The sequence below is a fragment of the Podarcis pityusensis genome (assembly GCF_964106645.2).
Source record: "Podarcis pityusensis genome assembly, chromosome: 6".
Taxonomy (NCBI): Eukaryota; Metazoa; Chordata; class Lepidosauria; order Squamata; family Lacertidae; genus Podarcis; species Podarcis pityusensis.
Genome location: NC_138030.1, coordinates 86,970,161 through 86,983,796, shown reverse-complemented (window position 1 = coordinate 86,983,796; position 13,636 = coordinate 86,970,161). Strand labels below are relative to the sequence as shown.

The 13,636-nt window shown below is 44.5% G+C and overlaps 1 protein-coding gene across 1 annotated transcript in view; it reads right to left on the bottom strand.

The window, feature by feature from the left end:
* The window catches only part of PLA2G4A (phospholipase A2 group IVA), a 90,722-nt gene that overhangs the window by 50,703 nt on the left and 26,383 nt on the right, over nt 1-13,636 (bottom strand). Inside the window, exon 2 of the mRNA XM_081012155.1 lies at nt 3,790-3,919. Coding sequence (XP_080868281.1) covers nt 3,790-3,822 — 33 coding nt within the window. The 5' untranslated portion in view covers nt 3,823-3,919. The remainder of the gene's footprint in view (nt 1-3,789; nt 3,920-13,636) is intronic.

Sequence of the window (13,636 nt, the reverse complement as noted above, 5' to 3'; positions counted from 1 at the left end):
TCCCTGCTCCTGCCAACCTAGCAGTCTGAAAGCACGTCAAAGTGCAAGTAGATAAATAGGTACCACTCCGGTGGGAAGGTAAACGGCGTTTCCGTGCGCTGCTCTGGTCCACCAGAAGCGGCTTAGTCATGCTTGCCACATGACCCGGAAGCTGTACGCCGGCTCACTCGGCCAGTAAAGCGAGATGAGCGCCTCAACCCCAGAGTCACCTGCGACTGGACCTAATGGTCAGGGGTCCCTTTAACTTTACCTTTTATCCTGACTCTGGCTACCTGGCAGCAGTCGTTTGCTTATTTGTTTCATCTCACAACATTTACTTACCACTCGATTGAAAGAAAACTTAAAAAGAAAATAAAACAATAAGCTGCTTCTGCAGCAGAGTAGACAGTGCTGGATCTGGAAGTCGTTAGAAGTGTTTGAGCACACTCTAAAATTTTCAGATATTCAAATATTCCAAGTGACACTTTTCATCCAGGAGGTGGCAGGAGTAGCTAACCTCATCCTCTTACAGAAAAGATGCAAGCCATTGCGCAGGATTACTACTACGTGACAACCTGCAACTGGATAAACCCCTAATATGATCATGTTCGTCCTTCATTCCTCACAAACAAACATGCGCACATTAGACTCCCATTGGTGAAGCCATAGAGTGGTCAAATTCGCGCTTTTACAGCCTCTTTGCAGCAGACTTACTGAAAAGGATGTGACTGTATGTGGAGGGAAACCCAAAGCCACAGAGATGATAAAGGATCACTTCAAGGAAGCCCAGAAAAGTATTTTTAGCACCCCAGTAGTTTCGCATTATGATGAATAATCTGGCAGCTACCTCTGAACAGACGCTGCTTTCTTTTCCTGCTACCAGCTATTTCCAGAGAATCTGGATATACTACAGCTAATATTTTCATACAGTTCTCTGGAGAATAAGAACCCACGTGTTAATTTCAGTAAAAGTACACCTGCATTTAAGGGTGTAATTACTAATTTTCACAGTAAAAAAATTAAAATGTATTTGCCCATAATGATTTGAACCGAAGCAAACAGAACTCAAACTGAACCATTTTGCCTTAACTAAAAATTAATAATCCATAAGCGATAGTTGATTTGCACTACTCTTGTTCAGCCCATTGAGTAAAGGACAGAGGGAGAGTCTTAGATACTCAAGGATTGTCCGCTAAGTTTCTAATTAATGCCGACTGGTTTTTGACCAATTTACTCAGCTGGCATCCCTCACAATCTTAAGCGGTGTTTCCTGATCAAGTCTGTAAAATGACGTCTGAACGATATAGAGTTGTAAAGGCCCCAGAAAAATTAGGGGGTGGGGAAGAGACATTTTCCAGGAAAAAAGCTCTTTCTGTGACGTGTTTTCTTGCTGCATAAAGAACATTTTAAAGCCCCTGTCTAGCTTACAGGGCTCTGGGAATATAATGTGACGCCTTTGCAGAACCTCCTGCAAGATTTCACAAGATTTCTGCAATCTTGTAAGATCTTGTGAGAGGTTCTCCAGAGGCCTCGCATGACCTTCCCAGAGCCGCTAAGCAAGGCAAAAGGGGCTTAAAAAGCTACCCACCTTGCATGAGGGGAGCAAGTCCCACTCAGAACTGGATGTGGTCATTGTGGGGGTGTTCTGGCTTTGTGCGATTTTGCCTGTACAGTGGTACCTCGGGTTACATATGCTTCATGTTACAGACTCCTCTAACCCAGAAACAGTGCTTCAGGTTAAGAACTTTGCTTCAGGATAAGAACAGAAATCGTGCTCCGGCAGCACAGCGGCAGCAGGAGGCCCCATTAGCTAAAGTGGTGCTTCAGGTTAAGAACAGTTTCAGCTTAAGAACGGACCTCCAGAACGAATTAAGTACTTAACCTGAGGTACCACTGTATACCAAGTAGTACAATTTTATATTCCAAACAAGTAATAAAATAACCCACTTAAGTAGTTAAAACAGTAAAATGGGTGCAGGGCATAGCTGTCAACCGTCCCTTATTTGGCGGGAAACTCCCTTATCCCAGCGCCGTGTCCCGCTGCTGTCCCTTACTGATGACGTCCCTTAAATTTCCCGGGTTTCATGCTCGCCTGGCTCGGGAGGGAAGCAGCGGCTTGGTGTCCTGCGCCATGAGAGAGAGAGCGCACGAGCTGCCGCATCTCTGTCTCTCCCTTTTCCCCCTCAGGGGCGCGTCGTGAGGAGATGGGTGGCGGCGGGTGGGCGGGCGGGCAGCCCCTCTCTTGCGAGACATCCGCCGCGCTGCCAGGGGAAGCCAGAGGCGGCAGCGGCGGCGGCTGAGGAGGCGGCCTGAGGGAGGAGGAAGAGGAGGGGATGGGGAGGGTCGCAGAAGGGCGGCGCCGCAACCACTTCATGCCAGGCTCGCGGGCAGCGTGGGCGAGAGTCTCTCTCTCTCCCTCCCTCCCTCTCTCTCGGGCGGGGAAGGGCCGATGGAACTCCTCACGCCAGGACGACGGCAGCCCCGACGGGCTGCTTAGCATACCCTCCAACCAGTGCAGCATCTTAATGTAGTGATTTCCCCCTCTGCATCCCTTTTATAACTCTATTTTTATAAATCATTTGTCCATCTATAGTTCAAATTTTTACTACAAGTTTTCTGTCAATCCTACCAATGTATGTTACTCTTTACAATAGCTTTTCAACTAAATTATAAACTTTCCCCATTCTTTATTAAAGAGGTCCTCTTCCTGGTTTCTAATTCTGCCTGTAAGCTTTGCCATCTCGACATCGTTCATCAGTTTTGTCTGCCCCTCTTCTTTGGTTGGAGTTGTAGACCCTTAGGGTCATCTAGTCCAACCCCCTGCAAAACACAGTCAGTGGCAGCAAAAGCAGCATGGATCCATCAGTGCCAGATTTCTGTATAAGATAAGCAAAATCCTTTATTTCGGCTGCTAATCCCTTATTTTCGAGGCTGCTGGTCCCTTATTTTCAAATCTGTAAGTTGACAGCTATGCTGCAGGGTTCATAAGTAAGTTTAGCGGATATTTTGGTTTTTCCCAAAAATGTCATCCTCACCCCCCACCCCCATGTTGAGGCCATGGGCATAGCCAAAGGGGGGCAAGGCAGGGGCAATTGCCCCCGCCCTAAATTAATAAAAAAACATAGCTAGCAAAAGGCCTGCCCCCTCCCTAACAAATCTCCTGGCTACGCCCATGGTTGAGGCACAGGTATTTTTCCACGGCTTCAACAATTCAACAAATTTTACACCTCTAAAACTTGAAATCAACTATTTCTTGCGGTTGAGCTCCTTCAACTTCCTCTGCCTTTAGTTCTTCTTGCTTGAAGGAAGGTCATTCGCAAGTTTTCAATACAAGCCTTCCACATCTAGTTTCCGTAATTTGTCAGAGGGGGAACTGTCTTCTTGAAAAGCAGACAGCAAACCAGAATCCTGAAGTCTTTGCTTATTTTCAGCCCCTCAACTAATCAGTTTAATCTGTAATTAAAGTTTTAGTTACCTAGTTACACCCTAGTACAGAATTTATCTTACTAAACATATCAGCTTTCGCATTTACGGTTGTTTTTTTACAGAGTTTATATCCCCTTATCTTCAGAAATACATGAATTGAGGCCAGCTGGAATATTTTTTTTCCTAACTCAGTGCACTTAAAATATTTTCACGTCAAGTTTTTTTCACATTTTTCCCGGCTCGCCCAAACTTACAGTGCATAATGCTTATACACACAATCCCTAAAATTGCAAGCCTCGTTAAAATAATTTGCGGTAGTTAATGCCATTGTTATTAGCCACAGTTTATCCTGAGCACTGGGAATAGAAAGTCTAATCAACTCACCATAATTTGCTGATAAGGATCTGTAGAAGACATTTTGGTTTCGGTAACTGCCTGAAACAGGTGGTGGACGATGTTATCCGCTGCTGAAGTAATGTTCTTTTCACACTGGACTCACACAGTCTTCTAAGGGCTGTATAATTTAAAAAGCCAGAAAAAAGTTTTAACTCTTTTTATTTCTGCAGCCAATCTCCAGACATAATACCGTACCCCTAATGCACCACCCACCCCAAAAACCCTCTCTTGTGCCAAACCAACTTCCTGCTGGCTTTAAGGGAAGACAAGCAAAAACAATTGTTTGGCCTAACAGGCTGAAACCTTAACCTGCCATCTTTCAGGCTGCTAGTTTAAAAGTCCCAGTGGCAGGTTTGTGTTCCAGCACCTCATTTTTCTCTCTTCATTGAGAGGGGGCTTTGCAAAGTTCAGTTCAACTAAGGTGGAAAGAGCCTTCCAGCATTTCTTTCCAGTGCCTCAAATTTATGGAATTCCACGTGTAAAATTAAGCAGGCATAGTGGGAAGGAAGGAAGCCCCAGTGTACAGTGGTACCTCGAGTTACATACGCTTCAGGTTACATACGCTTCAGGTTACAGACTCCGCTAACCCAGAAATAGTACCTCGGGTTAAGAACTTTGCTTCAGGATGAGAACAGAAATCGTGCTCCGGCGGTGCGGCAGCAGCAGGAGGCCCCATTAGCTAAAGTGGTGCTTCAGATTAAGAACAGTTTCAGGTTAAGAACAGACCTCCAGAATGAATTAAGTACTTAACCTGAGCTACCACTGTATTTGACTGGGGCTTACTCTGAATAAAATGCAGAAAATACAGCTGTCCGTTTTTCAAAGGTAGTCACTATACCTGCAAGTATTTCGCTTATATATTTAAAAATATTTCTAACTTGTCTTTCAGAATTAACTGAGCTAACTATTGGAAGGTTTTCATTGTCCAGTGGGGCATGTAGCCAACTACTGTATCTCCAACAGCAGTGACAGATCTATGTGTAAAAGGTAAAGGTAAAGGACCCCTGGACGGTTAAGTCCAGTCAAAGGCAACTATGGGGTTGTGGTTCTCATCTCGCTTTCAGGCTGAGGGAGCCATTTCAGCAACTAAGGTGATGTGCCGGCCATATCTATGAGCAGTTCAAACAGAACACTTGGACAGTTCCATAATTCAAGCCATGCAAATATTGTATTAAGTGATGCAAAAAAGCTGTTGGGAACAATGTGGAAGAAGACCCTGAACAAGCAAATCCATATTTCCTTCTCCCTGCCAGAGCCACTCCCCACAGACTCCACTGCTATTCTCCACAGAGCATTCACCAATATTTATAATATGAAGCAAATAATTGTACTGTAGAACACGGACCGCCTTTTCCTGAGATGTCATGATAAGGACGGCATTGTCAGAAATCTCCAACAGGGCATTTTTAAGAGGAATCTTTCAGGGGCAAAGCTACATGAAACATTTATGTCTGAAAGTATCACCACTGCATAAAATTATTGAATTTGAGCTTCAAAAAGAAAAATGGAGATCTAGATTTATCACTGCAACAAAAGTCCACCATGTATTGACCTCAAAGAGACATTTAGGGAGTATGAGTTCTCGACTCTCCCAAGATCCCTCTTTCTATGGAATCTGGAAGCACTTCTTACCCATCGAAAGTCAGGCTTGTCCTAGAGTCCACAGAGACACACAGACCCATTTTTGAGGATTTCCTCCCACTCTTTGTAGGCTTCTAAATTATCATGGAATGCAACTCTAAGCAAGATAGCATGTACCTTGGTTCTCAAACTTAGTCTGTTCCAGGAGTCCGTTCGACTCCCGAAACAGTTCGAAAACCAAGGCACGGCTTCCGATTGGATGCAGGAGCTTCCTGCACTCAAGCAAAAGCTGCGTCGGACGTTCAGCTTCTGAAAAACATTCTCAAACCAGAACACTTACTTCTGGGTCTGCGGCATTCGGGAGCCGATTTGTTCGACAACTAAGCCGTTCAGGAACCAAGGTACCACCGTATATGCACACAAGGAAAATCCGTAGGTGTTGTATCATCACACACTTTGCACATGAATTATAACCACTGGGCAGTTCTAAATTTTCCTTTCCAAAAACCCTAATCTAACCCACAGAGGGCATCGTCTTGTGTTCTTAGGACAACCCCATGCCAATTGTTGATGTAGCTTTGGTATTTCCATACTTCTGAAACTTTTATTGTTATAGCAAAACCAAATTGTAGTGGTACACCATGTATGCAGCTTTACTTCCTGGTGTCTGAACAGCAAATGCTTTGTTCAGAGGTGTTGCAAAGAGTCATCTCTCAAAACAATAATGGAAAGATTAAGGGGAAACAAGGAGACATCTTCCGTGTAAGCAGTAAGGCGAGATGCAAAATTGTGCAAACATATATTTCAGGAAATATCAAGAGCTATACAAAACAGACCATTATATTTATATTATGCCATTTCTACACACATTCCCAGGTGCTGTGCCCCACATATCATATCATATATCACATCCCAGTCATTTTACCTAGATTCTGATAGCACTACCAATATTTAATTACAGCTGATACACAAGTGCCACTGAACACTGAAGGACTTAGCTCCAAGTAAACATGCACAGGATTGTGCTGTTACAACATGCTAAAAAAGTTTCCCATAGTTTCACTCATAAAGCTGAGAAAAAGCATTAGGCAAGCTGTATAAAATACAGTGGTACCTCAGGTTACATACGCTTCAGGTTACATACGCTTCAGGTTACAGACTCCGCTAACCCAGAAATATTACCTTGGGTTAAGAACTTTGCTTCAGGGTGAGAACAGAAATTGTGCTCTGGCGGCGCGGCGGCAGCGGGAGGCCCCATTAGCTAAAGTAGTACCTCAGGTTAAGAACAGTTTCAGGTTAAGAACGGACCTCCTGAACGAATTAAGTTCTTAACCTGAGGTACCACTGTATACAGACCTCCCTAGAATCATAGAATTGTTTAGTTGGAATGGCCTATAAGTGTTATCTATAAGGGACTCTTTTGCCCAACATGGGGCTTGAACCCACAACCTTGAGATTAAAAGTCTCATGCTCTACCAACTGAGCTATTCATCCCCTGTATGCCACCCCCGATATGGGTGTTTCGAAAGAACTACACAATCACAATGAATTCTTAAAGAACTGGCTAATCATATGTTTCACACTTCTACATTGTCACCTTGGGAGACCAAACTAAATGACAATTAACAGACACCGGATGACTTTATTCAATTGTGCAGAACCAATGGGCTGTACAGTATAGTATGTGGTGCAGGCCCCAGTTCAAATTTCCACCTAGGACTGACCTCTCTCAGTGACTTCTCTCACAGGGTTGCCATGAGAATGAAAACAAAAGTTGTAAAACTCTGCAGTTCAAAGGTGTTAAGTCAGCGATAATTAGCCACAAGAAGGTTAAATACTTTTCTCATAACAGTAAAACTCAACAATGGAGGAAAGGGCTGTGTACGTCAGGCACCATTCAGAACTTCCGTTCATTGTGACTCAACAATGGCATTACTTTGAAGTTGTATATTTGCTTTTATTGAAGTATGATGTGATACCTTTGGTCAGAGTGCACAATTTAAAAAAAATAAGCTTGTGTCATTTCCATTAGGTGGCTCTAAGTGTCTGTTCCTTAAATAAATGGAAAAGGAAAGTAACAAAGGCTATGCCCTTTATAGTAGTCATTTATTATGAAGTATTATTGCAATTTGCTGGCATCTTCTCAAGAACAAGCTGAAATCTTGGAACTGGATATGGGTGAACCATAACAAGGGAGTGTGACTCCACCCAGACTAGACATATCCCCAGCCAACTGGTCTAATGAGTGCTTTGCTATCAGTTTTGATTTATCTGGATTGAACTTTACTCAGTAGACCCGTTGGCTGGCGATATTACTGGTATGGGTGGGGGTTACACTCGCCTGTAAGATTCAGGTTGATGGCTTCAACTGCTGGGTTCCACACTGCTCCTATTGTAACCTGGGCTAGCTGTGCCAGCTACAGCTGCTTCAGGTAAACAGAAACTCGGCCAACATTGTTCATGCTGTACGAAATAGTATGGGAAACAGCCTTACTAGAAAAATTACCGTATTTTTCGCTCTATAGGACGCACTTTTCCCCCTCCAAAAATGAAGGGGAAATGTGTGTGCGTCCTATGGGGCGAATGCAGGCTTTCGCTGAAGCCTGGAGAGCGAGAGGCACCGACCCCTCTCGCTCTCCAGGCTTCAGGAAGCTATCCGCAAGCCTTGTGAGCCCGGCGGGAGTTTCCGCTGGGCTCGCAAGGCTTGCGGATAGCAGCCTGCAGCCCGAAGCACGGGGCGCACTCTGGAGGGCGCCCCATGCTTCGCGCAGATGTCCGCAAGCCTTGTGAGCCCGGCAGGAGTTGCCGCCGGGCTCGCAAGGCTTGCGGATAGGAGCCTGTTCTGGGGGCTGGGGTCGGGGGAAGCTTGAGCTTCCCCCTCCCCAGCCCCGCGCCTGGGGGGCGGAAATACATATATATATATATATTTCCCCCCCCCCCAAAAAAAAAACGAGGTGCGCCCTATGGGCCAGTGCGCCCTATAGGGCGAAAAATACGGTAACCAATACAGTGGTACCTCGGGTTACATACGCTTCAGGTTACAGACTCCGCTAACCCAGAAATAGTGCTTCAGGTTAAGAACTTTGCTTCAGGATGAGAACAGAAATCGTGCTCCGGCAGCGCGGCAGCAGCAGGAGGCCCCATTAGCTAAAGTGGTGCTTCAGGTTAAGAACAATTTCAGGTTAAGAACAGATCTCTGGAACGAATTAAGTACTTAACCCGAGGTACCACTGTAAACTGAAACTGACACTGGTACAAATAGAAGAAGATGCCTTCACCCCGGTATGGCTCCCCTTTATCACATACACAGCCCCAACAAGACAATGACAAAAAGCCACCAACAGCATACAAATCAATATGGCTAACCTGATCCAAAACACCCGCCCACCCCACTCAGACATGAAAACAAATACCACCACAGCCAACCACAAATGAACAGCCACACCCTAGGCCAACCCCAACCTCTCTCACCACCAAAGGAACACAAGTGAACAGCAGAGAACCTGCACAAGCAACGCTGACACAAAGCCCCACATATATTAAGTAAAATAGAAATATCACCACCCGACCCCAACCCCACTCATCTTCCCCCACCTCTTTCCCCCATTCTTCCTAATGTCTCAACAAATGAAACCGATTTGTTAAAAAAAAATAATGTTACATGGGGGGGGGGATACGAGAGAGAGAGGCATAGCACATACCTTTGTAAATCAAGAAAATCTTTAATAAAAATACATTTTAAAAAAAGCATTGTTCATTCTGTGGTGAGATCCAGTGTGGTATAGTGGTTAGGAGCACTGGGCTAGGACTTGGGAAACCCAGGATCCAATCCCCACTCAGCGGTGAAGATCCCTGGGTGACGGAGAGCCAGTCACTGCCCCTCAGTCTAGCAAATTGGAGTATAGGTGAGCTATACATGTAATAACAAAAACAAACAAACAAATAAATTTCCCAGGTTGCAGCACAGCTCTGTGCTCAACATAAGAATGCCTTTGAAAATTGTTGGAAAAGTCCTGCTAGCACAAAATGCTCGACTATTGGCAGGTTAGAGTCAGCATATTGTACCCGTATCTTCTGTATTCTGAAAAATATGCACTGGTTACCAGGTTTCCAGACCAAGTACTGCTTTCAGTCTTAAAGCTCTCATCTCCCCGGGTTCTGACTATCTTAGGGAATATCTCCTTCCACACTTAGCAGTTAAATGTGTTGGATAAACAGCTTCATATAATCAACATGCTTAACTCTAACCAATGCATGAAGGGGTTAATACAATAGAGTAAACTGTCCTGTCAGGCTTAGCAATGTCCACTTTCCCTCACCTTGGGAGGAACTAAGTAATCAAGCCTTTGTTCACCCTCTGTCTACCTGAGAAGCTGAACATATAAAGAGATTTGAGCTGGTTGCTCCAGCTCAGACCATATGGCAACCACAAGCCACTCTTGAGTTCCTATACCAGTAATTTAGGAACTTTCACCACTTTGTAACTAACTGTTCTGTCGCACATGAAACTGACCTTTGGAGAGCTTGTAAGTAACCCATTTTTAACTCACCAAATGTGGTCTTTTTCTATGCTGGGGGAGTGGGAAATTTTGGAAGGAGCTTTGAATGGTATAGTTTAAAGGTCTAACAGCTTATATTTCCACACTTTACTTTTCTGCATCTCTTGTGATTTTAAATCTCTGCTGAAATTCTCTCACCAAAGAGTGCTTGCATCAACCCTGGATCTTGGCATCCAGGAATTCTCATGATATACCTATTCTTTTACCTTGGACCAACAAAACGGGAGTACCAAACACCTAACAGGCCACAAAATACAACTGGTGGGCTGCACTTGGCTTGGTGGGCCAGAAGTTGTCCAGTCCTGTTGAAAATCTTCTTTAAAAAATGAACTCCAATGATCCTTAAAGGCTACTTGTCTTCATCATCCTTTGGGAATGCAATCAAACCAGTCCGACTGGCTCATGCAGCCACAGCTAATGACTAACTGATAACTCTTGAAGAGGTTCGATAATAAACCCAGCTTTCTCACATTCTGCTGCATAGGGTATTGCACAATTAAGTACTTGAAGGTTTTCAAGTGTTTTCCCCTAATTTATCCAACCTTGGTCACTCTATGAAACAGATCCCCTGACTAGATATGCCAGCCATGTCCTTCCTTGCTTTCTCAAACTATCTATGCCTTCCGGGGAGACACTAATGACGAAGCAAAGTGACACAATGGGGGGGGGGTTGTTGATGGGTGAGAGTTGCTGCTGGTGGTGGTTTGTTGTATCTTTATTTTAGATTTTGTCGTGATATATGTGGAAATTGTTCAGTTTGGTTTTGTATTTTTGTTTAATGTTTCATTTATTTGAAATAAAAAACTTAAGGTCTTATATATATATATATAATAAATGTACCAAGCAAGCACGTACATAAATATATAAACCACATGTCTGAAGCAGCACAGGAAAACAGCCCTGAAACTATTTTTACTCCCAAACTGACCAAATGTTTTCTCTGCAAGGTTGAAGGGAAATGGAAAAGCCTCCCCATTGTCTTTTCATTCACAAATCCTTTCTTAAGGGTATGTCTGTGTATGAATAGGGTGAGCCTGTGACCTGGCTCAGGAGCTAAGTATTTATCATTACAAAAGATGGGCCAGGCTCCCCAGGGTATCCAATCAAGTAAGCATTAACAGGTAACCTGCCAGACAGGAGGTAAACAACGCACTCAGATTTCTGTTGTAGACCGCCCTTTCTGTGATGTAGGTATGATAAGGGGGTGGTCTTGAACTACACCCCTTCTGTGATGTATGTATGATGTTTCTGGGGGTGGTCTTGGACTCCAGAGCGGACAATTTAAAATGTCTATATAAGGGCGGGCACACCTTGGTTTGGGGCCCTCCTCCTCTCTCCTGCATGTGAAGGGGGCACCCTGTTGCAACAGTTCAATAAAGATCAGGCTTACTAGCTGCTTTGCTTCTCAATATTCTCTGTTACTTTCTCCGACCGATGGAGAGCCTGCAAAAGACTCTATAAGGGCTCTTGTGTCCCCCATAAGAGAATAAGGGCAGATTTTCGTTTATTACATATTGTTTATGACTACAGTGGTACCTTGGTTCCCAAACGGCTTAGCTGATGAACAAATCGGCTCCCATCTGCCGCAAACCCAGAAGTGTCCCAGTTTGCAAACGTTTTTCGGAAGCCAAACGTCCGTTTCAGCTGTCAGCATTGTTTCCGGGGCCAATCAGCCAATCGGAAGCTGTGCCTTGGTTTTTGAACGATTTGGAAGTCGAACGGACTTCCAGAGCAGATTGAGCTCGAGAACCGAGGTACCACTGTACTTTGGTTATGCTGTAGTTATGCATTCATTTCATCTTGCAAGCAGCCTTGAGTATGGTTTGAACTGTGGAAAAAAGGCATGTAAGTAAGAAAGTAAGTAAGTAGCGGACAGGGAATTTCTGGCTGCTGCAGTTTTTCTAACCTCCACATGAACATAAGCAGAACTTGCCAGAATTCTTTCTTTCTACAAAGCTCCTGAAGGCATGTAATCCCTGCCTCCCTTTGCATATGGCCACTCTATGGCAGTGATGGGAAACCTCAGGGGTGGCCCTCCAGACCCCTCAACCTGGCCCCTGAAACTGTCCCCAAGCCACACCCTCTCCCTAGCTACATCCTCTCACCAGCCCTGCTCCACACCCCAAGTGTTTTTGCTTGGCTGGAAACGTGTCCTTGGAACGCCTTCACTTCCTGGTTGGATAATATTTATTTTATTTACTTATTGAATTTATATAATGCCCTAAACCCAAGGGGGGTCTCAGGGTGGTTCACAGAATAAAATCAAGATATAAAACCACAAAATACATCATAAAAATAAAAACTCCAACCCAATAAAGGTAAAGGGACCCCTGACAGGTCCAGTCGCAGACGACTCTGGAGTTGCGGCGCTCATCTCGCTTTATTGGCCGAGGGAGCAGGCGTACAGTTTCTGGGTCATGTGGCCAGCATGACTAAGCCGCTTCTGGCAAACCAGAGCAGCACACGGAAACGCTGTTTACCTTCCTGCTGGAGCGGTACCTATTTATCTACTTGCACTTTGACGTGCTTTCGAACTGCTGGGTTGGCAAGACCAGGGACCGAGCAACGGGAGCTCACCCCGTCGCGGTGATTCGAACCGCTGACCTTCTGATCAGCAAGCCCTAGGCTCAGTGGTTTAGACCACAGCACTACCCACGCCACCCCCAAAAAAACACATTTTAAAAGGGCATAGGATGTACTGTATTTCCTTGTATTTTAGAATCCACAGTGCCATACATCAGATTTAAGATTGAATGAATCAGAATAGTAGGGGGTTTTTTTGTCCAAATAATGTATGCTTTAGAGTCAGCACTGGGCACAAACTAACCTAATTGATCAGTGAAGAAATCCTTGAATCACCTTTGTAAGGAAGGGCAAAGTAACAGTGCCAAGAGCGAAGGAAAGGATGGGAAGCATCTCTGCACAATTTGGACAGAAAACCTACTAGTATTGCACGGGTACAGGCAGAGAACCTGTGGCAGCCATTTTGTTTGGACCACTGGATGGAGCTAGCAGCTCACACAATTCACGAACTGCTTTACAATGAGGATTTAGCTTTTTTGGCCAGCATCTAATCTATTTTGCACAAACACTTCATTTCAGCTCCAGAACACTTCAATCCAGCGTTTAGGAATGTTGTCTTAAAGTTACATTTTTAAAATAAATTGAAAAAATGTACAAACCGCTTCATCGACAATAGAGCAGGGCATGCGAGCGGGCACAAAAACTAGCCTTGTGTATGAAAGGGAAGATTTGTGTAAATTGCTCCAACTAATTCTGCCTCTGTCCCTGGCAGGCTGGCCAGAAGTGAATGCCACCTCCAGGCTGGGAAAGGTTTCTGCACCTTCCAGTGTACGCTGGCGATCAGTCCAAATTGGCTTTCAGAATATTTCTTCCATTTTTCTACACAGAAATGACACATAAGCAAGCCTATTGACTACAGCAATGGAACAGTGTGTGATTCCAGCTAGGAAACCAAGATCTGTGCACCTAGTTCCCCATACCCAAGAAGTTATTTGGGCGTATGTTTCTTGGCCATCTGTTATGGATGCTTGAGCAGAGATTCCTGCATTCCAGGGGGTTGGTCTAGATGACCCTTGGGATAACTTCCAACTCTACAATTCTAAATTAACTAGGAAGCATACTTTCCATCCCTTCCACAATGGGCCATGTTAAGCTAAGACAAGTCATTTGGC